The following is a 23,732-nucleotide window of genomic DNA, read 5'->3' on the forward strand; positions in this document are numbered from 1 at the left end:
AGCTTGAGTCCCCCACGAATCCATCTTTTGTTGGCAATCTGACAATAATAATGGAATCACTGTATGCGGTATAAGTCAATGGCTCTTTTTAATGTTATTCAAATGAATTTAAACCCACAAAACTGCAAGTTATCTGATTTTTGAATAGAACTCATCCGTCGGACAACACCATTGACCAGGTGCGGATCAAATTCTGATGAGATCTAGGAAAGACAAAACCATCAGTAAATGGGATGAAAGGTTGCTTCGAGAGTACTCACACTACCAAATAGACCCTGAAACGTCTCGTATAAATGTAAATTCTTTTCTTTGAAGAAGATGCGTCGACCTTCTTGTCCAGATAGAACAATAGGTTTCGGCTTGGTCGGTCTAAGCTGAGATATAAAAGCTAATACAGCCCCAGAACAGTCTCTCATGAGACCGAGACACTTGTTAAGTGGATCGGAGATTAGCCCAACAGAGCTTAGTGACTGTACGTATGGGCTGCCTCCTTTTCTAATCAACAGTGTCGGTTCGTATAGTACTTTATACAGCACGGATAGGACCACAATGATCATGGAGGCAAAGGTACCCAAGTCACGGGGTGTAAAATTTAGGGAGTCACTGCACGATGCAGCTCCTAGCCGTGCTAAGATGCTTTGCAACATATTGTGAAGAAAGAATAGAAACGGAATGCGTGATCTCAAGATTGGATTGAAAGAACATTCGAGCCCTTTTTATATCACAAAAAGGCCCCAAAAGGAACGCCTGAACGCCTGAATAGCCCATACCTTCTCCGAGGAACTTCAGGCTTCGGTGTTGCAATGAGGCCATCTCCATCTTCTACTAAGCCTCTCATGATTGCTTGCCCTAACGCCCCGGTATCATCCAGGGAAAGCAGCTGCACAGCCAAGGAAACGCCAGACCCACTAAGACTAAGCCTCTCAACAACGAACCTATCCTATAAATCTTTAACTGTTGGAAGAGAGCCGCAGATTTAAGCCATGTTGGCTGCTCAGCTATGGCCGTCCAGTGGGGATTTATTATATTACTATATTGCATTATTTAGATCAAATCTGATGGGAGAAATAAAAGCCGTACAGGTAAGTTCGCTTATCGTATGCATGTCAGAACCTGAAATAAGTCCCCGATCACCAACACACGCTTTGGTTGTAATTTGCCCCTCTCATGCACCTGTGAGGTTAGCACCTCACCATATTCTCGCTAGAGCTTTTACCAGTGACCATCTCGTCTGACTCCTTAGAAGGATTAGTGGTCCCATAAATAGTTCGGCTGATGCTCGCCTAGATTGCGGCTGAAATAAAGCGTTCCATTGACTCATGGTTCGTATCATGTAATAATAATAACAAAGATCTCGATCTCAAGTGACCTATGAGAAGTCATATATTCCAACAGTCAGAAACCAACAGTCTGTTCGTGGTCAATTTCTCATAGGCCAGGTTTTGATTCTGTAGCCGCTCCCATCGTCCGCTTGCATCGCCGGATCAGCCACCCTGCATGCCGAACTATTAACTAGTACGTGATTGGAGATATCTCCGAGATAAAGTCTGAGTAATAGGCGGGACGGGACGAGCCTCGAACATGTGATTTGGTGATATTTAGTTTGGCTTGCAGGAAGAATTTGGTGATGCATAACGCGCTAGCTCTTTTCGGCAACTAATCCTTTCAATGAAATCATTAGAATACTACCAAGTATAACCGTAGTAGTACTTGCTTTGGCTAAGTACCATTTCAATTGTCTCATTCGGCCTTCGGGTAAGTTGATTGCAAGAAGCGGCTGGTATTGTCTCCCGTGAGAGATAGCCGGTCCATAGCGCGTGCTGGCAAACAAATGAAACAGAGGTGTGCCCTTTGATCCCCTTTACCATGGCTTTGATGCCGTCTCAATCTCTTCTCATGCCAGTTTCATCTCACAACAGTATGATGTGACAAAGTTATGAACAAAACCAGGTACAAAAAAAGAAGAAAGGTAAAATAATTACCTATATTCAGAACCAGACAATGCCTGGAGCAAAAACACAACAAGCGGAAATGACTCCCAACGAATACTGACAAGCAGCATGGTTTAACCAAATCGCTGGTATCACGAAATTTCTAATTTGTCTGGATAGCCCTACTGCTGGGTGCAGTTCGTTTTAAAAACAAAGTCTGAGAACGATACCGCCAACGGATCGAACTCGCGACCTTCCTCAGATTCCCTAGTGGGCTTCGCCGCATAAATTCCCACACCGATTTCTTGAAAAGCACCACCACTAACAGCCCATATCACTTGTCTGAGCACCCGCCTTTGAGCGCCTTCAATCACATAAACCCATCCATATGAAGTATCTCGCTCGATTTCTATTGTCACCATGCCATTCCCGGCTGAAGTGTCGGTAACGGGACTCAAGCTCCAATCAGACAGGCGATCCGTGGCCACACATCAAGATTAGGATGGCCATCAGCATACTCGATGCCAGCTTTGAGCCACCCTGGTCATACAGGGTCTTCCAGCCAGCAGTAATGGCCACGCGGACAGTCTCAAGCTCTGAGGCGCTGATTGTGGTATAAAGATATGGCGCGGTGAAATTGTCTTTGACAGGATCCGCCTTCTAGATATCGGTATCAGGTCGTCGGTGCATTAGGATTACCAAGGATGTTCATATGTATTCGTCATGCTGTTTTAATGTTGATTGTCCAACTCGACATAGCCTCAAGAGTGGGTGGATTTGCTCTCATTGGGGTTCAATTATGCTTTCTTCTTGATAAGCACACCCTGAATTCTAGGCAGCAAACTAAACGGTTCATGAGGTTCTTTAACCTTATGTGGATTTTCCTATTCGCCACTGTTGAGAATGTCCGCTAACACATTCCGAGTTAAATCATAACCGACGAATATGCTCTAGGTAGGATTCTAGCAAGCTAGGGTTTTCTTATGTTAGCCGGTTTGTATATCGGATCGGTTATTCTATTCGAGATAAGCATACCTTGCGCTATAGTCGTTAAGCGGTTTCTACTCTACCTATGTTCCTAGAATATAAACTTGCCTCCTAGTTTGAGGAGTTTCTACACCTCCTTTATAACGTTCTTCGGATCCTTTACGGCATATAGGACCTAAATACATAATGTAGTATCTAAGCTGCCCTCTATAATTCCCTCTTCTCTTAAAACGTCGCTATCTTTAATGCCACAAGCTATGAACTTATATCTATCCTATAGACTATATTTATCTAAGAGAGCATCGATAGTATCTTTGAACTAGGGATTAGGTTCAACGCTATAGATATAGTTGACATAAGAGATATCAAAATAATAGATCTGATTTCCTAGTACGGGGCCTAGTTCTAGAATAACGCCGCTAGCAGCTTATACGAGCGAGGGAATAATGGTTATATCTTCGTAAGGGATAAAACCACTGGCTATTTATGATAGTTAGTCCACTTAGTACATCATTTTAGGCAGGGGATATATAGGGAGCGGGGTAGATTATAGGTTATACTAAGCAACTTTGCTAAAGCGGTATCTTGAATTTGTTATAGGTGACTAAGTGCTACGAGACTATCTCGACGAACGGCTTGTGTTAAGGCTTCCTAGTGTACTAAAGGAGATAATTAGTAGAGTTAGTGAAATTTTCTATAGAAAAGTCTTACAGTAGATAGAGAACTAGATCAGGCCGAATAGACGTAGAATAGAAGCGAGGCGGCTAGGTTTAGGCATAATGCTCTACCTAGGTATTAGTCATAAATGACACGGCTTTTTTTGAAAAAATAACAAAAATGACGGGTGATATTTGCAAAGACGAATTTGTGGAGAGAAAACAGAAGGGCGAGCCCAAGTCTAAGCGATGTCACGTTCCGTAGTGGAGACAATATATATGTAAGACGGTGTATAGCGCTCACCGTGAGATGCCTTGATTCCAGCTGCTCCTATATTTGTATTCAAAGGTCACAGGTTGAGCTAGCGCTGCACAGGTGTACGACGGTTGGCCTGAAATGAGGCCATAATCAGGCACTAAGGCATGATTTCCCTCCGCTAAACACCACCAGACCCACTTGGGCTCCGGGGGCTCCACTCCACCCGTGGACCCGGCGGGGGCCAACTAAAGCTGAGTACGCAAATCGGGGTGCCCCAGTTGCCCTGATCCGCGATGTAGTACTCTAGTACTCTCCATTCCCCTTTCTGCTTCTCTTTGAGGTAGAACAACAATGCCTCTCCGAATAATTGAAAACGATTCACCTGAGCCGGTCCCCTGGGGAGCTCTCTCATTAGATATCTATCTTCTCTCAGAATGGGAAACCCCGAACCCCGCACAGCCCACCGAGTCCCCCTCAGACCGCCGCCGACGGCTGGTACGCCAGTTCCTCGCATTAGGATTGGAGGGCAGAGAGGTAAATACTGCCATACTCCGAGCAATCCATTTCAATGAAATGCTGCGTTTCTTTACGACCCCAAACTAACACATAATTGATTCATTAGCCCTACAACGCCCGCACAGAAACACCACCCACACCTACTGAGGCCCAAATAGCCGAGATTCTCTTCCCAGTACGCCCTACGGCCCTACGGCCGTACGCTGGCTATACCACCTGTCTAGAGGAAGGCCTCTGGATCCGTCTCTGCTACAAAAAAGAGAAAGAAGAGGCGCATGAGGCTCTATGGTCCTACAACGAAGACGTAGCCTACGTCGGTCCCGAGGGGGTAGTCCTCGACGATGAAGAGATTTTCGGGGGCGGCCTAGACGTGGCAGCTGCGTTGGAACTGTTCCCCGAGCGTGTCACTAATGAGGGTTCCACGGGACACATTAAATTGCGAGAGGAGACTTTGAGAGAGGTACTGGGTTATGTAGAAGATGATACGGGATCTAGTGAAGAGGACTATTCTGATGAGATCAAAGAGATGCTGGCACAGATGAGGGCGACCCGTGCGGCGAACCCCCTTCTAAAGTATGGCCTGTATCATGCTGCTTGTGTTGTTACTCATGCTTTTGTGGAAGATGAGGTGGCACTCGATGGTGGGGGTCTGTTGCATGTATTCTGGGATGATTGTGGGAATGTGGTGAGGCAGTGGCGGGTAGAGGATGATGGAGTAGAGGACAACTTTGATGGAGCCTGGGTGGAGGGTGCTTGGAAAGAGAATTTCATCAATGGGATCGGAGAGCTTGGTCCTGCTTATCATGAGGGTGGAATGCGAGGACCTCCATACAGCACTTGAGGTGCCTACGTACATAGTAAGCAGGACTTGTACATAGGAAGAAATAACCCGATTCCACCTGTTCAGAGGCGATTTGATCGAAAATCGCTCTAGGGCTGGATATATGCGCTATATACATCACAACACAAGGGAAAAGAAGAGAACGTGGCATTAAAGAAACGAATAAGAGGGTCAATTCTCTTTTTCTAGTCCCTTTCTCCTTCTTTGCCTCTAACCTACTCAAACTTTGTTATCACCCACGTCCATCATACCCTCCCAGTCCACATCTTCCGGCAGAGGCCACCACGCATCTGGATCCGGATCCATCTCAATACCTGGGAAGAGGAAATATGATTAGCGTGATCAAAGACTCAAAGCACCGGATACATACTTTCAATCTCCCATCCATCATTCGCTCCCATCGGCTTCTCCTGGTCTCGTTTGCTCCATCTCGGGGGAGTTGCTTGGTCAGTAAATGTACTGCCAACGAAGTTGACCTTGCACTTGGAGTATCCTGGCCTCTTTCCAAAGCCTGGAGAGAATAATCTGTCAGCTTCCTTCAATTCTTCTTTTCACATGATAGTGCAAGATCAATATCCCACCTTTCGTCTCTGACAGCCCGTTCTGTCCTTTGCTCGTATCAAAGCAATATCCGTTACCGGTTCCATACCGATACACATCTGGCTGATTGAACAAGTTTACCGCACAGAAGACATGTGACGCCTTTGAATCAGAATTGGCATTCCCGATTTGGGAATTACTGAGCGCCATCTTGCCCCATTGATCGGGTGTATCGGAAAGACTCGTAGCGTACGCGAGCGCCACGGTGACATTGCGCTTGAAGTTGTAGCTGAGTGTTCATCATCGTCAGGTAGAATCTTCACGTCCCTCTTGGAATTAAGCGTCGCGTCTGAGTCGACGTTACTATTCTCATAGATCGTATACTTCTGACCCGGGGTGCCGTAGAGGAAGACTGGTGTGAAATGCCAGTTCCAGGTATCACCGAGAATGTTGGCAAATCCTCCATAGCCTAGATTATAGTAGAGATAGGCACCGTACTTATAGCTGTAGGTAGCACTTGTGCCGGTCCCAACTGATCCAACCACAGTAGCGGAGAAGTCAAGGTGCTGTTCATAAAGGATAATTTGCCGCCGAAACTAACCCCCTAGATGTACAATTTAATCTTAATTTGATATAACATCAGCCACTGACCACGTCTTAAAGGACTGACACAGCCGAATGCAGCGAACGGACGATCAAAACTATCCTTAGGAACTTTAGACAGTTCGAAAGCATAACAAAAAATCCTATATATATGTCGGGGACGAAGCATAACACCTATTCTAGAAGCGCTTTGCGATTATCTGTTCGAAAAGCCTGTACGAGATGGCCATAGTTTTATTGGATAGAGGTCTAGCCCGCCTGCTAATCCAAGGTGGAGAGAGGAGTAACTCTTCCGCGCTTTCACGAGATTTCGGAATATAAGCTTTGACGTAAGTTTATACAATGAACACCTTAGTGGGGAATTCAGAAAGATCTGGCCAATCTTGCTCCGCCACAAGGAGGCGATGATGCGGCTCTTGACGGCCCCCAAAGCAGGGCTCCGCCGTGGCGGAGGCAACGAAATATTATAACTCTATTCTAAAATTATATACAATCAATTTATTACAGTTCTGGCCTGTGGCTCAAAACATCACCAAAGCTCGTGACGCATCGTAGTGGAGCTAGGTACCTCGTGAATATCCTTGTCTGACTGAAGCTCAGTTACATGATGAGCGTTCAACTCAGTTAGTTGAAGTGGCTTCGTCCCGTCTGCAGATGTTGGCGCAATGCAATATTGATCCACGGTACCTGGGTTAGATTTTTCTGTTCGCTTTTGACGAGAGATGATTGGCCAAGCAAGTATCCCAATCAATCCCAGGCCACCAATAGCACATCCAACGCCAATGCCAGCTTTTGCGCCAGTCGAAAGACCCGAGCTAGAGTTCTCCAATGAAAGAGGTACCCAGTACCCGTTCCAGCTGTCTTCCCATGAATTGGTTGAAGCCTTGATTGAGGTGTCACTGACCCCAATGCTCCGCTGAACACCGGATCCGATCGCTGGCCCAGGTGCTTGAGCCAAAAACCAGTAACCGCCTCCGGTTCCTTCTTGCCAGTTTGTTCCAATGAAGGCTGCCTGAAGAAAAGCTCTGCCGAGGACGAAGGAGTCAGAAGGATAGCATGGGAAGTAAGTTGTGTTGTGCTCCACTAGTGGCTCTTGAAGCGTGAGCTTCAGAAGTTGGAAAGGAACTTTGATGGTGATATTTTGGGTGTTCGTCGAGTCCTTCTCAAATGTGAAGGACATATATGCCGGAGAGGAGGTTATTTTCTGGTAGCTGTCGTCGTCTGTGTTCCAGAAGTATAGACCCAGACCCTCGTTAAATGTGACCGGGAGCTCCGCTGCCATCGCATCGCACGTATCCCTGGGGAGATAAAGATATGGAAGCGTAGGATCGATCTCCACTGTTTTGCCCCTGCTGGTGGTGCTGCCTCCCCATTTGAGCAGCTCGGATTTATTCTTGAAGTCAAATGGCGAGTCCCCAGTGGCAACTCCCATCCCGATGTCTTCGAGATAAATCTTGAGAGGGCCGATATTGTTCGTGGAATCGACCTGTTGAGAGCTTACTTGGTCCAGCACTCGGCTCTGATCATACCCGCCAAGCATAAGCGAGCCTGGAATGTCAGGATCCACAGACCCAATATGCATCCCCCACGAGTATGAGGGAATGGGATCAGACGAAGAGTCGTTCCAGTATTCCCAAGCAGTGAGCAAATTGAATTCGTATCCATCAACTACGTGGATTGGCTTCGTGGCTCCCAGCGACAAGATCCCGACAGAAACAGGATAGCTCTGTCCATTCGGATATGTTTCATAGGCATCGTAGATAGCCGTCATGGAGACGTTGGGCACAGTAGCTCCACTCTGCAGCTTGAGCGTGTCGGCAAGAAGCCCTTCTTTGACATGCCCAGTGCCACCCCATTTATTCACGCCGGCACTGCTTTGATCGGACAGCCATTTTATCTGGTTTGTGTCAGTTGGCGTGTCTAAGGTGATGGCAGATGTCGAAGCGCTAATGTTGAAGAGACCAGCTCGTCCTGCATAACAAGGGATTGAGGAGTTGTCTGAGCAGACGCTGTCGATAAGAATGGTACTAGCCCAACGGTCGCCGGGGTAGAGATCAACTGGCTGTTGATTCGATCCCAACTCAACTGACACTGCATGCCACGGGCCATCTGGACCATAGGTTTGATCAGACCATATCACTGTCCAAGGAGTACCATTCGCATGCACTATGACTGCAGTGGCGAGCAGCCAACAGAAGAGGGATTTTATAGCATAGAGGGCCATCCTGTGAGAAGGGTGTGAGAAGGGCCGGCTCTGCTGTGTAGCGGGAAGGATGGGAAAGAGACATGTTCGCAAATCTCACGAAGTGACAGGCGGCTGCAGAGGGCGAATTGTGATAGTCATTCAGCCCCAACCAGAGGGCCTTGGTGTAGTTTAGTGGGTTCATGACCGATATTTATGGATCAAGAGTTGCATATAACGCACCGTGCGTTGGGGGCGGCGCTTAGCAGGGTATTGATTTGCGAGTTCACAGGGGCTACTGTCTCTAGTGTGATAAACCGCGAGGCTGTGGCTCTCGTGTGCGGTTTCATAGTGCACCTATTCTCTTCATAATGTAGGGACTCCCTGTAATTGCTGATGTTAATATGTCGTTGTAGATGCTCGTCCCGTTTCTCGGATACGATAGATTGGGCAGCGAGCCGGAGATTGTCCCGTCTCCGCCCACGTCTCAGGACCCCTGCACCAGCCAAAATACCGGGGCGGTTCAATTATGGCCGGGCCACCGATAGTTACCAGTTCCCAGGAGCTAGGCACTAGCTCCGACTCCCGTGCGGCTTGTTGAAGCACCTGAATATCCCTGCACCTCATCTCCCTGTTTGACCGTGTCTACGACACGGGGCGCCCCCTTTTTATTCAACACGGTTCTGTATATGTTGGAGTACGTAATACGGTGACTAATCAGACGTCAAAAAGACGCTGCATTCCTTTATTCCTGAATCTGTCAATTTCTAGGTGTGCAGAATAGTGGTGTTCCGGGGCAATGGGTGGTCAAGGGGCGGCTGGACATCCAAAGTTACGGGTGGAAAGGCAGCCGTTTCTGGTGTCAAAAGTGGTCATTTTCGGCGTCAATTCCACAAGTCCTCATATTCTATACGTAATTACATATGACCTGCCCCCTTGGTTTTCGTGTCAGCTATTTGAACCTCGATTCCCGACTGGGCTCCTAAGTCTCTTAGTCCCTGTATCATGTTAGGTTGCCAATCCCGCGCTTTCATCACACTCCCTAACAGACAAAATCGTCGTAGATGAGGTGTGTATCTCTTCCAGTTTTGGACCCATGATTGAATAGCCTCCAATAAATAGTCAGTCTTCCATTCCCATTCCCATTGTTCTTGCATACATAAGCCGTCAGTCAAAGTCAACCATTCAAGGCTTCTGGGTAGTGCCACTGCTAAAAGATTCGCGTTTGACATTGAGGGAGAAAATCCGAGCAGAAATGGAATCGGAACCTCCAACCTTTTTAGCGTATGGAGTCCGCTAAAGACCTCGAACGATTCACTAAATTGTGAGTTCGGGGGGTTCAATGTCCGCTTTGTCGCCATTTGACCCTGCTGTAATAGTTAGGTCCGTCAAAGTATCTTGAACATGAGATAGACCCGTGGCGATTTGGTCCAAATCGATGATATCGGTGACAGAATCATCTCGAAGATCTGGGCGGTAGTACCAGTCCCATTTAAGCTTCTGAAGCCTTGGTGCGACTGATAATACTTGACCAAGATGCCTTTCGCGCAATATGGTCAAGTCGAGCGATGTAAGTCTCGATGGGTTTGGTGGATCCTTTCCGGTCCATGTGAAAGTAGCGGGATTATCGACTAAACCCTTTATCCGCTCAACTGATGGCAGGTAAAAGAGAGGGAGGACGTCCTGTGTGTTCCTGGTGCCCGTCTTTTGGCGAATGTCGTAGGGAAGGCAGGGACACTTGACACATCTTTAAGATATGTGAAGGAACTGAGATGGCTACCTGTGGACTTCTCACAGAGGGCCGAGCGGAGCATCATGCCCCTGAGGCGGCTCTCTCGGTTGAAGTTTTTGTCAAGGAAGAGACGTTTCAGATTGAGGAGCTGTGATATCAAAAGTGTGGTAAACGCGTCCATCGATCCGGCGCGCAGCTCTTGGATCCATTCTCTAGCATATGGAACATTGATCCTTTCGATACATTCCACTAGCCTATCCAAGACAACGTTGGTTACCGGAATTTTCGATTCAGGGGTCGTGTAGGCCTCCATCGAAACCGTCACCATTAAGGACCACATCGTAGACATAACTGGCGAGCTCGGGCCTGTGGACAATGCTTCGCAAGAATTGAGCGATTGGAGGGCTCTGGGAGTCTGACCATGTCCATTGAATATGGGCGTAGAGAAATGGCTCAGCAGGAGAGCGTAAGTCCCTATGCGTAAGACATACCGCGGCAAGGTCGCTGGGCGATAGGGACGTAAATATCATACGTAAAATCTCAGTAGGAGTCGTGAGAAGGGACGCCATTTTGTTCGAGGGGGACTCGACAAAACACGTCGACACAGAGTGATGTAGGGTGCTAGAGATGTATATCGTACTGCGTTCAGAGTACACACCTGGGCAACCCATGCCGCCGATTCCCTAAGCGAGACATCGCCACTGCAACCCACTAGACCTAATCAGGACGGCCCCTAAACAAGACAAAGTGCGATAGACTCGAAAGTCTCTGATCATCGAATGTTCTTAAAGCTGCAAATATCAAAATCGTTCCGGTGCTTGCCACGATTCTTAGCTTCAGTGAAACACGAGGCTCAATGTCCTTAAGCAGCTAACCGAGGGCCGGTGATATCTTCAAGATCGGGGGTTCGGCAAAATGTAGACAAGCGGAGGCCGAAAATCTCGCGGGCCTTGTGTATAAATCGTGCCAGAGTCATCCTCCTGTAGTTTACACAAGGCCTAGGACCAAAGCGTATCATTATCCGACCTAGAGTCTCGCGTGCAGTGTAAATCCGAGACATTGCCTTAGGTCTGCGGATATATTAAGTAGTAAAGATCGTGGTATTGAAAGGATTTACCGCCCCCAAGCTAGTGGGTCGAAAGTAGGCCCTCTGGGACGCTCGTTCTGGAACGAGCTTACTGTTAACATCTTCTTGCCACCTCACGAGAAGCTCTACATATTCCAACGATAGACACAGAACGCTTACCGAACACGTTATGTAACCATTTAACTATTGCCCTGAAACGAAGGAACGGAGTGAAAGGGGTTACAAACCGTGGGTCTGCGCGAGGCTGACTGTGATCCCTCCGCCCTGTTCTATCTTACCAGGTTCATCCTGGTCTATCGCTTTAATTTCTATTCCGTTGCGCTCTTGCTATCTCACTCCTGTTTTCTTGTTGCCTCCTCGCCGTTTAATTGCTCTTGTTCCGCTCTTGCGATCATTGTGGCCGACATGAACGATCCTGGAGTCTATGCTCTTCCTGACACAGAGCGCTCGGTCTAGCAGGCATCCCCGAGTTCTCCGCGAAAACTCTGGTCAATGTTACTCTCTGCCAGAATTACCCATCTGCCCTGGAGGATCTCACCTCGACGGAAGAATATGCTATCGCAAGATGTCACCCGCTAGGACTCAATGTGAAGATCTCCACCGGGCGTATTGATTACTGATAATTGAAATAACAATAATAATAATAATCACATAAACATTGCGTCTCCTTGTCACTTTCCCAGCAGCAGCTCCAGTTGCGTGTCTGACTTAGACACCCAAAAGTCCAACCTGGGTGCACCCCACGTGATGCACATGATGGATAAGCAAAGCACGTCGACCTCTGTTGCCTCAACAAACGGAATTATCAAATCTGTCTCGTGGCAGGGCACAAACAACGGATCTTTACTTCGGACAAGCCGCATCCAAGTCGCTGCAGATTGTGCGTCCCAGAGGCCTTGACGCGCCGTGAAAAACACGCCTCCCGGGCAGCCGGTTTGACGGTCTCGCATCATCAGGTACACGCCCTGCACATAGTTGCCAGTGAGCCAGATTCTGCGCACGCTCTCCGCGAGTAACCAGTCGCGCCACTGTTGGCCTGAAGGGTCATCCAAGCTCTTCACCCCTAAGCCTTGAGAAAATAGGCCAGCAACACCAAACGAGGTCTCGAGGCAGGCGTCCAAGTTGGCTGATTCCCATAGGTTGTTGTTCCAATCCTTTAGAGTTGGGATAAGGGCTTCAGCTTGCGCTCGTTGTCCAATATCTCCATCGAATAAGCGAATGAACTGGTATATGAAGAGCGCTTGTACCCGCGCGAGCTGCTCAACCGTCCGGAGAGAGGACGAGGCTCCTTCTCCGGAATCTGTGACAAATGATAGTTTATTTATTAGTTTGTTGGCTTTTGCTTCTATAATTCTCATAACGGCCTCTTCATTCTTGTCGTTCTTTGATTGATATAAGGCCACGGCTGCAAAAGCATCCTGCAAACATGGTGGCAGGCCAGATTCGGAGTATAACTGCCTGTGTAGGATCGGACAGTGAGTATCTCGGGCCCACTGGGAGAGCCATTTCTTGACGGTCTGAATAAATTGTTTGAAGTCGGACACATGGACGTTAGAATTCTCGTTATGGCGGGACGAGTCAATATAGTGAATAGTCCATGTGTTTGTTTGAAGGAACCAAGAGCTGCTTGCGACTTGGGTTTCATTGTTCACGGGACTGCCAAAGTCCAATACAGGGAGCTCCTCATGAGTACCATATTCCCGTGAATTGTTGAAAACTTCAAAATCTCCTGGAGCGACTGTTTTTTCCGCACTTGGGTGGTGCAACGGGTTTAGCGGGCTTGGCTCGGAGCTCTTGGCTGTTCTTAGCGATTGAACGGCTCGGCGGCCGTACGGGCGACCTAAGGGGTACTGGCAAGAAACTTCCTTTTTCACGCATCGTTGGCAAGTTGGAAGCTGTTTGTCACATCGGCGCTTTGCGCGAGTACATGGCACACATGCTTTCCGCCATGGCGGGCTCCACGTGGTAGATTCTTGGAGATCCATGTGGGTTGAATCCTGCGGATCGTGTAGCAAGGTGGAACTCTGGCGGCTCTTTGTCGATATGCTTGGCACTTGGTGCGTATAGCTTAAGTGAAGAAATACAATCACAATAAATGAGAAATGATGTAAGTTGAGCCAGATTTGGGCTGGCGGAAGACTGGCGGAACTTTGTGGGGCCGACGACGGAACTTTATGGGGCCGATGGCGGGGGAAGCCTCGCTCCGCCGCTAGTACTCCAGCTACTAGACCGGTCAACCACGGTAGGCAGGATGAATTATTCGACAAAGTACACGCAAGTTGCAGGATAGAGGTGTTAATCATCCGCAGGCCCACCTAAAGTATGACGTTTAGAATCACGTTATGAGGGTTTGTAAGCCTTGGAAATAGTACTACAGTCCCGAAAGTAATAGATATAAAAGTCTTTAATTCCGGGAAGCAGAAAGTCCTATTGTCCCCATATTCGCTTTCTTGGTTATCAAACCTTTCGATATTGAATCTGCTACCGCTATAATGCCCGGTATCGCCGACAACTTCACTACGGTCGTCCACCGTGAGCCTTACGCGGCCATCTCCCCTTCCCGCCCGCAGCTCTCACAGAAAGGCAAGGTCGTTCTCGTAACTGGAAGCTCTGGTGGTATTGGTTTCGCTATTGCACGAGCCTTTGGCAAAGCAAGTGCCGCAAAGGTCATCCTAACCGGTCGTCACCAGGGCCCCCTTGATACTGCCGTCGCCACCCTAAGCAAAGAGTCACCCCAGACTACCTTCATCGCCCGTCTGAACGACGCCTCAAATACTACCAGCGTCGAGGACCTCTGGGAGCAGTTTTATACCGAGGGATTAGTCGTTGACGTCCTCGTCCTAAATGTGGCTCGCGTGCAGCCCGCCGGCACCATCCTCGAGATAGGGTACAAGGAGGTAGTGGCCGACCTTGCTACAAACGCCAATTCAATCGCAGCGTTTGTCCATCTCTTCTATCACCAGAGCAAGAGAGATACAAGCAAGAAGCTGGTATGTATTTCACCAAGACAGCGCTATCTTTCGTATAGTATGAAAAGTAACAATGACTAATCGACTTCTCTTCGACCAAGTCTTTGGTGAACATATCGACTAAAGCCATTCACGACTTCGAGGTTGCAGCTACATTCCCAAATTACTCAGCATCCAAGAGTGCAGGAACAATCTTGGTCCAGCAGATCGCCAAATCTGTATCGCCAGACGACCTACAAATCATAAGTTTCTACCCAGGATCGATCTTTACAGGGGCGGCGCAGAAGGCCGGGTACACGCGCACCACACTCAACTGGGATAACGGTAAGTGCATCGCATGAAACTTTTACATGGAATATCATTAAACTTCTGCCGGTGAAAGTTATCATAAGATTGAGGGTCACTTTGCTAATGGTATTCTATTGCAGAGGACCTTCCTGGTCACTATGCCGTCTGGGCCGCATCGGACGAGGCGCAATTTCTGCATGGACGCTTCACTTGGGCGGCATGGGATGTCGATGAGATATCTTCGGGCAAGATTAGAGAGCGTATTGATGGGGATGTCAACTATCTCAAGGTGGGTGTCACCGGTCTCTAAGCATGTCATTATATGTAGAGGCGAGAGATAGACCTTATCCAGATCATCAGCGTGTGTGTAGTAGTTTCTATTGATGCTGTAATTAACGTAATTTACTACGCCTCGTAAAGATATATTCCAAGATTTGCAGATGCGAAGTAGGCGGATCTGCATCCTAATATGGACCAGTGAAAGAGAGCGTGGAGGTAAAGTTGATTCCGAACATTACTGTATATAACGAATTATTCTTCTCCACGTCTTCTGTCATAAAGGATGGCTCACAAAAACCTTAAATCTTCCACTAACTTTCCTTTATCAAACTAACGGTGAGATAAATTTGACCGCGTTCGACGACACGATTTATGACTTTGACTTCTTGTATCTGCCTTTTCTTTTTCATGCCCTGAAACGAAGGAACGGAGTGAAAGGGGTTACAAGAGAGGAGCGAACTGTTCTATTAAATCAATGGATCGTAGCTGCGTTGATATTGAAAGCAGCGTACAATACGATACGAGAAAAGAAAGTACTGATAGTGGTACATAAAACAACATATTGGTCACAAGGAATCCCCAACATGAACCCAAAAAGACCGACACTATCTGCCCCGGCGGATAAGGCCCATGCCCAACTTCCTATATGTAGGGCACTGAGAGACTTGTAAGTGATATGACCACTTTCCTTATCCTCGAACATTGTCTAACGGGTATCTGCCGTGGTATGAGGGCTTGGACACAATGAGAAGGAAATTCCAGCATGTATCAAACTGATGTGCTATCAAGGACGCTCAAGAACCGGAACCATAACGTCCTGAAGTGTCGACAAGTTATGTCGTTCTCCCAGCGACGAATATCCGGCGAGCGGTCAAGTACCCTTATGGTCTGTGCCAACGTAGGGAGGCCGCGTTAATTGCCACTGGTGAGCAATCGACCAAGTTCCACCAACATCACCTCAAAACGAACCTTGCCAAGCCACTTTTCTGGGGATATCCGTCGGGGTGAGGTCCATGATCTGAGCCAATAGCACGAGCTAGCAACCAATCATTCTCCTTTGGCGTGACCATGCCGACGTCGGCACATGGCCACCGAGCGGTCCCCTCTTCGGGTCAAAACTGCGCCAACAGCGGAGGGTCAGGTGCAGTACAATACACGCTTATGTATGCACAATGATCAATCGGAAGTGATCCCACTAGATTGACAAGAGCTGTTTTCGTCCCATGGGCCCTTCAGAGGTCTAGTTCCACCGATGAGTCTAAAATATGGCAGTAGTCTCGAATCACATAAAGGCGAAGCATCCGACTTGCATCTAAATGGTCAACGGTTTATGACGCCAAGATGAGATTTACAATCTCGTCTCACCTCTTTTGGCCCAGACAGATCATGGTGATGTGCACGGAGACATAAGAATGATGTCAGGAATTTCGAAACGCCTCACTGTCCGGGCTGAGATAAATATCCTTCCTCTATGCGCTTTCTGCATGAAGGCGTCCGGCCGAAAATCAATTATCAAAACGAAGATAAACCACTACTTTAAGAAATCAACTCGACCAGAAACTCTCGGTGGAAATAAACTATGTCTGCCTCGATCACCACAGACGTCAGCAACTATGAGGTTCTGGGACAAGGCGACCTAAGCCATACGATGAAAGCCTTGACCTGGCAAGGGAAGAATACGGTTAAAGTTGGTCAGTCATTCTGCGTATCAGGACCTTCACTTCACTTTGACCATCTCAAAAAATAATTCGATTTTCCTGCTTATACAGTTTGTTATAGTGGAGACGGCTCGCCCGAAGATCATTGATGAAGGCGATGTCATACTAAAGGTGACGGGCAGCACCATTTGTGGGAGTGACTTGCACCTATTCCACGGTATGTCGTGACTTTGTAACAGTTAATGAAGTGTTAGTGGATCTGCTGATGCGATGTCTGTTACCGATTTGTAGAGGCCATCCCAGATCTCCAGAAAGGTGACATTCTCGGCCACGAGTTCTGCGGTCTTATCGCAAGCGTGGGGCCGGCAGTCAAGAGGGTTAAAGTAGGTGACCGCGTTGTGGCGTCCTTCCAAATTGCCTGTGGGGAGTGTTATTATTGCAAAAAGAAGTTGACCTCAATGTGTGAGCGAACGAACTCGAACGACGAAGCCTCTAAGCTATATGGGCGTCGCACAGCCGGTATGTTTCCTTCTCTAAACAGCTATGTTGATGTTGGTGGGGCTGTTATACTAAGGCCCGTCTTAGGCATGTTTGGATACTCTCACTTCACGGGGGGTTTTGCCGGCGGGCAAGCGGAATACGTTCGCGTCGCATACGGGGACGTAAACCTGCTTCACCTGCCTGACGACGTCCCCGACGAAAAAGGCCTTTACCTTTCTGATGTGCTGGGAACATCTTGGAACGCCGTTGTTGACACCGGGGTTGAGGAGGGTGACACTGTGGCAATCTGGGGAGCTGGCCCAATCGGACAAATGGCAGCTGAATTCAGCTTCTTCAATAATGCTCACAGGGTCATCCTTATTGACGGCAGCGACGGAAAATGGCGACTAGAATTTGTCAAGAAGATTCTACCCAGACTTGAGACGATTGATTATACGAACCTCCTAAAGGGCGAGACTGTTGCCTCAACTCTGAAGAAAATGTGCAACGGCCGCGGACCTGATGTGGCAATTGAGTGTGCCGCAGGCGAGTATACGAAAGGATGGGCTCATTACTTTGAAAGATTACTGGGCATGGAGACGGACACATCTGAACTCATCAACGAGATGATTGTCTCTGTCCGTGGGTTCGGGCGTTGTGGTGTTACGGGCGTATATGCCGGTTATGTGTGTGCTGCCCTTTCCCATGGTAAAACGACCTCACTGATGTGGCGATGCAGTGCAATCACTTCAATATCGGTTCCTTAATGGAGACCGGAATCCATCTCGCTGGCAATGGACAATCTCCTGTGCAAAAATATTGGGATGACCTCCTGAAGTATATTCAGCAGGAGCAGATCCACCCACTGCACATGGTTACCCACCGGTTCAAGCTCGAGGACATGGCGACGGTCTATCATTTATTCAATAAGCGTGAACCGGGTATACAGAAGGTTTTCATCCAGACAAAGTTTTCGGCGCCTCCAACGCCAGGATCTCCTGCGTTAACAGAGCTCTGAACTTGACTGATGGCTAAAAGTTTCCTAGCAAGTTCGAATGTTTCACCTGGTTTCATATCTGAAGTGTCATTCTAAAGCCGGGGCTCAAACAATAAAATTGTGAAAAGAATATCACTGTCGAGGTCATACGGCAGTGAAAAATGGTGATATCTTTGAAATACTCACCTGGAATCGAAGGAGCGTGCCATATAACTTCGCAACTCTGTTTCTTCCTATTCGAGGATATCGACTCAGCAAAAAATATCACTTTTTCCGCTCACCGAGGTGGGATCCATGGCGACAGACGACTAGCTTCAAAAGACTTCGTACCCCACAGACATCTAGATCTCCAGACAGAAAAGATTCATTATCTATACATATCTCTCTTCTTGTTTCTCACTTCTAAAACAAAACCTCAAGGCAAGGACACCCTACAGATCCTAAAATAAAATGAACCTTCCTATACTATACTAATGTACTAAGAGAAAAATGCGTTGCTTGCCGTATATTAATGCGATGATATAGATGTACTTGTATATGACTCCAGGTTTCGTATTTTAAAATCTGAGGAAGAATATTTGTCATGAACCAACATAGTAAAAATGGCTAGCTTTTGTTCGGCAGTTCAAGCGTTAGACGCCTGCCACGTATTTTTAAGCCTCACGCAGAGACAAATTCAAGTCCTGATCGACTACCTTTCCGCCTTCTAACCGCACCTGTTCGATAGGTTGAAACACGAAAAAGACACGTAAAATACCAGAGTTGTCATGCTTTTCAGTCATATTCCGCCAAGCGTGAGCTGTGCCTCGTTGAACAAATACGTCACCCTTTGTCATTGATTTCTTTTCACCGGAATCAAGGACCAATTCTGTAGTGCCATCAACTACGACGCCATAGTCGAGGGTCACTGTTCGGTGCATCGGGACCGCCGAGCCCGGAGGTACCTCAATGATTGTGCAGCTGGTGCCAGTTGACGGATTCAAAGGTGACGGATCCGAGAGCCGAGAGTGATAGTGCTTAACATCGAGATTGGCTTTGGACATCGGGATTGCAGAACTTGGAGGGGAAAGCCCTTGCACAGGAAATGTAGTTGTGCTATAGGCAAGAGCATAGTTTGATGTTGTGGGCTTGCCGGGGGGAACAGGGAACCCAGTAAACGATACCTGCTCCCCAACCGTGTTGCAAAAGGTAGCTCGGCCGCTTATGGGATCATGTGTTGTTATGATTCGACGCAGTGGCTCGGTCTGTCTTTGTCCGGCTGACATATTGAAACCAATATCAAGAAACAACAGGGGGAATACCGAAAGTATCAATCGGCACTTGATATATTAATTCTGAGAAATATTTCAATTTTAATCCTAGCAACGCTCTACACTTATATTAGCAACTCTATGAGGCACATCAATGAAATTTTAAATCATCGCAAGGTCATAAAGCCAATAATGGGTCAATGTCTCGTCATAGGATGAAGATATAATCATGACTTTTAGTTCACCATCAATCGCTTTACCAAGGTCCGGAAACCCAAGGAACGCTTTTCTCTGACAGACATTTGTCATTTTAAGATCATCGTAACATCATTCGAACTATTAATTCATGAGCACATCATAGATGTAAGTGAGCATTACACAGGACGGGGATTACATAGGACTTCGCGTGTTCGCAAAGTCGTAGAGACAGCCTTACAGTACAGTATCACTTAGGTATAGCAGTGGCAAAGAAAAGTAACACTGTGTACAAACCTATGATATGTGACGCATGACTTGGACCACTTGGGGAAGTTTGCTAGATAGCTGGATAGGGAAGGCGGTGAGACCCCGGGGCCGACATGATTGGACGGAGGAGGTAGATAGATCTCTCCTGTTCTCTTCCTCTTCTTCTCTCTAGCTTAGTGTCTTCGATGAATGGTCGTCTGTACGTTCGGACATTTCCCACGTACAAGTACATTGACCATACGAGATTGACTAATGATTATGACGAAGAAGTTATCTCCGAAAGACACACGTCAGATCTGAACTGTTCGCAATTGATCATAGAACCGGGTACCAGCAATGCAAGCTTCCAAGCGTGTGAGTTCGATCCAAGGGACTTGAAATTGCTCGCAGCTTTCCACGACTTCAAAGGCACCTCACATGACAATGCTGTAATCAACAACAAGAAGAGTCTGAGATTGATCTTTCATACGTCTACGGTGGACTTTTTCACCTCTTTTTTATGCTAGAAATCGAAGGGGATGAGAAATACCTATAAACCCCTGGAACTATCAATTTGTGCGATCAAAACGATCGAAAATACACTTGAGCAGGCCACTATCCACAGACTATCTAGATTCCCACACAGACGTAACTATCGAACTTGAGCCCACTGCAATCATCTTTGACACTCGGATTCCAGGAATAGAACTGTAATTCCACAGAGTTAGCAAATTGCCGAAGTACTTGGAGCATGGGATTGACGACATACATTGTTCAGAGTTATATCATGGGCTGCGGCGATGTCATAGCACCCATCACCATTCGCAACCTTGTAATACTTCTTACACGTATCAATGGTTCCTGGCAGAGTCTCAGTGGGATTGGTGGTGGTGCCATCCCCGGTAGACGTAGGCTTTTGAGTAGTCGTAGATGGAGCCGTGCCACCGTTTACGCCCACACAGACATAATATTCTGTGTTGAGATTTTTACAACCATCGCCAACGGCAGGATTCCAGGAATAGAACTGTGAAATGGTTAGAGAATATTCGGAAATCTTTTCAGGATGCAAGGGGTGTGGCTTACGTCGTCAAGTGTGATATCATACGTCTTTGACAGGTCGAAACATCCGTCGCCATCTTTGACATAATGCCACTCATCGCAGTTGGATGCAACACCATTCTGAGTTGGTGACGGGTTTGCACTACCAGTTGTAGTAGTTGTCGAGGAACGACTTGTAGTGGTCGTGTTCGAGCCACCGGAAACAGCAACGCAAACATAGTATTCTGTTTTTAGAGTCCGGCAGTCGGATCCGACGCCAGGGTTCCAGGAATAGAACTAAGAAAGAATCAGAATCAGCAGGAAACAATGAGGTAAGGGAAGCATGTGAGGTGTATCTTACATCTTTCAGCGTAATGCCATACTCCTCGACTATCGCAGGACAGGTGTCGTTCGTGACGACGTAGTAGAATTGACTACACTTAGAGGCTGTACCAGGAAGTGTTGGCGATGGGGTTGGTGTTGAGGTTCCAGTCGTAGTGGCAGAGACTGGGGTTGGTGTACAAGAGCCTGGGAAATTTGTTGATTTAGGCGAGGCAGAGTCGATATCCGGATTACAGTATGGATCAAGCAGATCCTGGCAGCTGTCCGAAAGGTCTTCCCACTGGAAGCCGTCCTCGTAGTCTTCATCTGAAATGGGGCAGTACTTGGAGTACTCGCCAATTATGCTTTGTGCTGTTTGGTTGATTGTGACTGTACTTGTGATAGAAGTAAAATTGGTCGGAAGAGCAGTGTATGTTGGGGACTCCGTCACCGGAGTTGGCGGTGGGCCAGTTTCCCAGTCACCGGTGAACATAGTGAATGTCCTGAGAGATATTAGTTTGGAATTTGAAATTTTCATGTAATTACTAACATGGTGGAGGTTCGGTTGGTCGTCACAACGTCCCATTCCGAGCTTCCTGGTGGGCTATTCCTGATTAGCTTAAGCCATCGCATTGCGTTTCGTGCTGTCTACTTACGAAATGCAGATACCCTGGTCAACCATAGTCTTGAGGTTATCGCAGTTTGTGCGAAGTGTCCTGGAGTCATCAGTACAATAGCGCAGTATTCATGAAGAGTAAGATTTCCTTACGGGTTCCAAGACAACAGCTGGTTTTTATAGAAACCCTTCCCTTGAAGGATGCTCTTGCAGGTATCTCCTTCTTTCACCGTGTAAAGAGTGCAAGCTGGTGACAGACACACCTCTGATCCGGTCTTCAAGGTTGTGCAGTTTTGGTCAATCCCATTATCGGCGAGGAAAGTGCCGTACGGGATTGAATTGGCCTCAGCAATCGACTTGCAAGTGTCATCTTTGCTAACAGTGAAGCTATCACCATTGCAGACTTGGCCCGTAGTCGTTGGTGAGCTTTGAGAGATTAGCAAACGAAGACGAAGGGGAAGATTCCAAGAAGGGTCTTACACTGAAGTAGAGACTGTGCTCGATGAAATAGGAGCCGAGGTAGGGGTCGTATATGGATACTTGGTGGCAGGCACACCACACGACGAAAGCTGACTCGAGAAGCTCTTGTCACGAAATCTGACACGGCCGTAGTCGGATTCAAGCATGTGAGAAACGTATGAGAGGACACAATCAGAGCATGCGTCGAGGCTGGACGATGAATTGAACATCTGAGGATTGCAAAATCCCTTTCTTTTCAAGTGTTAGCTCATATCTCCTATCTCCCAAGGAAGACTCATACTTACGAATTCTGAAGGCAAGTAACATTATGCGCCCAAACTAGAGGGTCTACCAGCTGAGTACCCGTCGTATTCGTACTTCCATAACTTAGTGTAGTGTTCCCACAGCTATCATGAACATTCCGTTGAAAATCATTCAATGAATCTGAACATGTCGTCGCGCACAGCTTGGTAAGGTCCGCCGGACTGTAAAGCACCTGCTGTGTGACCTTATTGGGGGACACTAGCTGAGGACAGGTAATGTTTGTGCTCAATGCGTTCCGACATTCCAGAGGAATGCTATCGGGGAGGGCACTGGACGAATTCCAAAGCTGTACAGAGTATACAGGTGCAGTTGCTAGGCTCACCAAGAGGACCAAAGAAGGAAGGCTGATAGGGAGTTTCATGTTGAGAAACTCGAGCGCAAAAACTGCCCCTGAATTATGAAAAAAAATAAGGCCTTTCTCTGCTCTGGAGGGCAAATCAGCGAAGAAACCCAGTTAATAAGGTCAAATTCACATTGTGATTGTTCCTAGCTAGTGACCGGACAATGCTCCATCCGAATACTTTGTTGTATTTATCGTAAAGTTTATACAGAGTAAGCATCCACCATGTGCGAAGGGGCCAAAATGCCAAACGTACTAATTTCGAAAAATGGAATCTTTAGACCCATGGACTTGAGGCGACATTTTGCCTCGATCTCAGCAAATAAAAAATGTCTCAGCTATATCGACCTAGGTAACATTGTGGGATCCGCAAAGTGGATTTGTCTCATCTTTCAAACACAGATTTGGACCCTTTTTGGACCCTTTTTGGAACCTTGGCGGCCGTGAGGGGCACTTAAGACGATATTTCTGATGCCAAGACACTATCCAAGGCGCCAAGACAGCATGTTGTGACTCCACACGCCGGGGGCCTGGTGCTTGCATATACGAGCCCTCAGCGATCGGCAGCCTTAAAACGCTCCGTTCGTCTTGGCAGTTCTGGGTGGATCTTTTGAAGTACCCACCATCGCTTAGTTCTAATTCGATTGGCTTGATGGGGCTTCCGTCTTGGACGCCTATCAGCCGAAAAAGGTCTTGTTCTGAGACATTGCATTTCGTACTCCGTAGGTGGTTTCCGGCATAATCGTGCGAGGGGATTTGGATTGTTCAATTTACCGGCATGGCTATTGTTTAGAAAACATCAATCCGGAGCGCCCGGAGTACTCTGTAAAGACCGCCAGTAACGTATTGTTCTTGATTGCCTTTTCTGCTATATGGAATCCGGACTTTGTCGCCTAGGATCTAGGCCGTAGGCATGGACATCGCTAGAGCATATT

General features: G+C 47.4%; 9 protein-coding genes across 9 annotated transcripts; 3 read left to right on the forward strand and 6 right to left on the reverse strand.

The window, feature by feature from the left end:
* Window positions 1-2,396: 2,396 nt before the first annotated feature.
* PENARI_c023G10887 (uncharacterized protein) lies at window positions 2,397-3,981 on the reverse strand (the record flags this gene model as incomplete). Its single annotated transcript, XM_022635609.1, has 2 exons — window positions 2,397-2,591; window positions 3,949-3,981. The coding sequence occupies 2 exons, from the start codon at window positions 3,979-3,981 to the stop codon at window positions 2,397-2,399; spliced, it is 228 nt and encodes a 75-aa protein (XP_022484658.1).
* A 203-nt stretch (window positions 3,982-4,184) lies between these two features.
* On the forward strand, window positions 4,185-5,190 carry PENARI_c023G08082 (uncharacterized protein; the record flags this gene model as incomplete). The annotated part of the gene is made up of 2 exons (XM_022635575.1): window positions 4,185-4,328; window positions 4,456-5,190. The coding sequence occupies 2 exons, from the start codon at window positions 4,185-4,187 to the stop codon at window positions 5,188-5,190; spliced, it is 879 nt and encodes a 292-aa protein (XP_022484618.1).
* A 219-nt stretch (window positions 5,191-5,409) lies between these two features.
* Window positions 5,410-8,865, reverse strand: PENARI_c023G03947 (uncharacterized protein; the record flags this gene model as incomplete). Its single annotated transcript, XM_022635525.1, has 6 exons — window positions 5,410-5,504; window positions 5,561-5,701; window positions 5,931-6,019; window positions 6,115-6,296; window positions 6,902-8,558; window positions 8,759-8,865. 6 exons carry the CDS (start codon window positions 8,863-8,865, stop codon window positions 5,410-5,412), a joined length of 2,271 nt encoding a protein of 756 aa, XP_022484593.1.
* A 1,290-nt stretch (window positions 8,866-10,155) lies between these two features.
* PENARI_c023G08688 (uncharacterized protein) lies at window positions 10,156-10,816 on the reverse strand (the record flags this gene model as incomplete). The annotated part of the gene is made up of 2 exons (XM_022635587.1): window positions 10,156-10,721; window positions 10,780-10,816. 2 exons carry the CDS (start codon window positions 10,814-10,816, stop codon window positions 10,156-10,158), a joined length of 603 nt encoding a protein of 200 aa, XP_022484552.1.
* A 1,189-nt stretch (window positions 10,817-12,005) lies between these two features.
* On the reverse strand, window positions 12,006-13,319 carry PENARI_c023G01520 (Zn(II)2Cys6 transcription factor domain-containing protein; the record flags this gene model as incomplete). Its single annotated transcript, XM_022635492.1, has 1 exon — window positions 12,006-13,319. The coding sequence occupies one exon, from the start codon at window positions 13,317-13,319 to the stop codon at window positions 12,006-12,008; it is 1,314 nt and encodes a 437-aa protein (XP_022484566.1).
* A 507-nt stretch (window positions 13,320-13,826) lies between these two features.
* Window positions 13,827-14,901, forward strand: PENARI_c023G01930 (uncharacterized protein; the record flags this gene model as incomplete). The annotated part of the gene is made up of 3 exons (XM_022635497.1): window positions 13,827-14,324; window positions 14,405-14,627; window positions 14,732-14,901. 3 exons carry the CDS (start codon window positions 13,827-13,829, stop codon window positions 14,899-14,901), a joined length of 891 nt encoding a protein of 296 aa, XP_022484537.1.
* Window positions 14,902-16,449: 1,548 nt separating this feature from the next.
* Window positions 16,450-18,026, forward strand: PENARI_c023G04107 (zinc-dependent alcohol dehydrogenase; the record flags this gene model as incomplete). Its single annotated transcript, XM_022635527.1, has 5 exons — window positions 16,450-16,561; window positions 16,650-16,745; window positions 16,820-17,047; window positions 17,114-17,694; window positions 17,748-18,026. The coding sequence occupies 5 exons, from the start codon at window positions 16,450-16,452 to the stop codon at window positions 18,024-18,026; spliced, it is 1,296 nt and encodes a 431-aa protein (XP_022484562.1).
* A 632-nt stretch (window positions 18,027-18,658) lies between these two features.
* Window positions 18,659-19,270, reverse strand: PENARI_c023G02975 (cupin domain-containing protein; the record flags this gene model as incomplete). The annotated part of the gene is made up of 1 exon (XM_022635512.1): window positions 18,659-19,270. The coding sequence occupies one exon, from the start codon at window positions 19,268-19,270 to the stop codon at window positions 18,659-18,661; it is 612 nt and encodes a 203-aa protein (XP_022484549.1).
* A 1,059-nt stretch (window positions 19,271-20,329) lies between these two features.
* Window positions 20,330-22,818, reverse strand: PENARI_c023G09001 (LysM peptidoglycan-binding domain-containing protein; the record flags this gene model as incomplete). The annotated part of the gene is made up of 10 exons (XM_022635594.1): window positions 20,330-20,407; window positions 20,469-20,723; window positions 20,783-21,034; window positions 21,099-21,561; window positions 21,609-21,662; window positions 21,715-21,774; window positions 21,828-22,100; window positions 22,155-22,385; window positions 22,439-22,540; window positions 22,598-22,818. The coding sequence occupies 10 exons, from the start codon at window positions 22,816-22,818 to the stop codon at window positions 20,330-20,332; spliced, it is 1,989 nt and encodes a 662-aa protein (XP_022484534.1).
* Between the last annotated feature and the right edge of the window lie 914 nt (window positions 22,819-23,732).

The sequence above is a fragment of the Penicillium arizonense genome (genome assembly GCF_001773325.1).
Source record: "Penicillium arizonense strain CBS 141311 chromosome Unknown PENARI_contig023, whole genome shotgun sequence".
NCBI lineage: Eukaryota > Fungi > Ascomycota > Eurotiomycetes > Eurotiales > Aspergillaceae > Penicillium > Penicillium arizonense.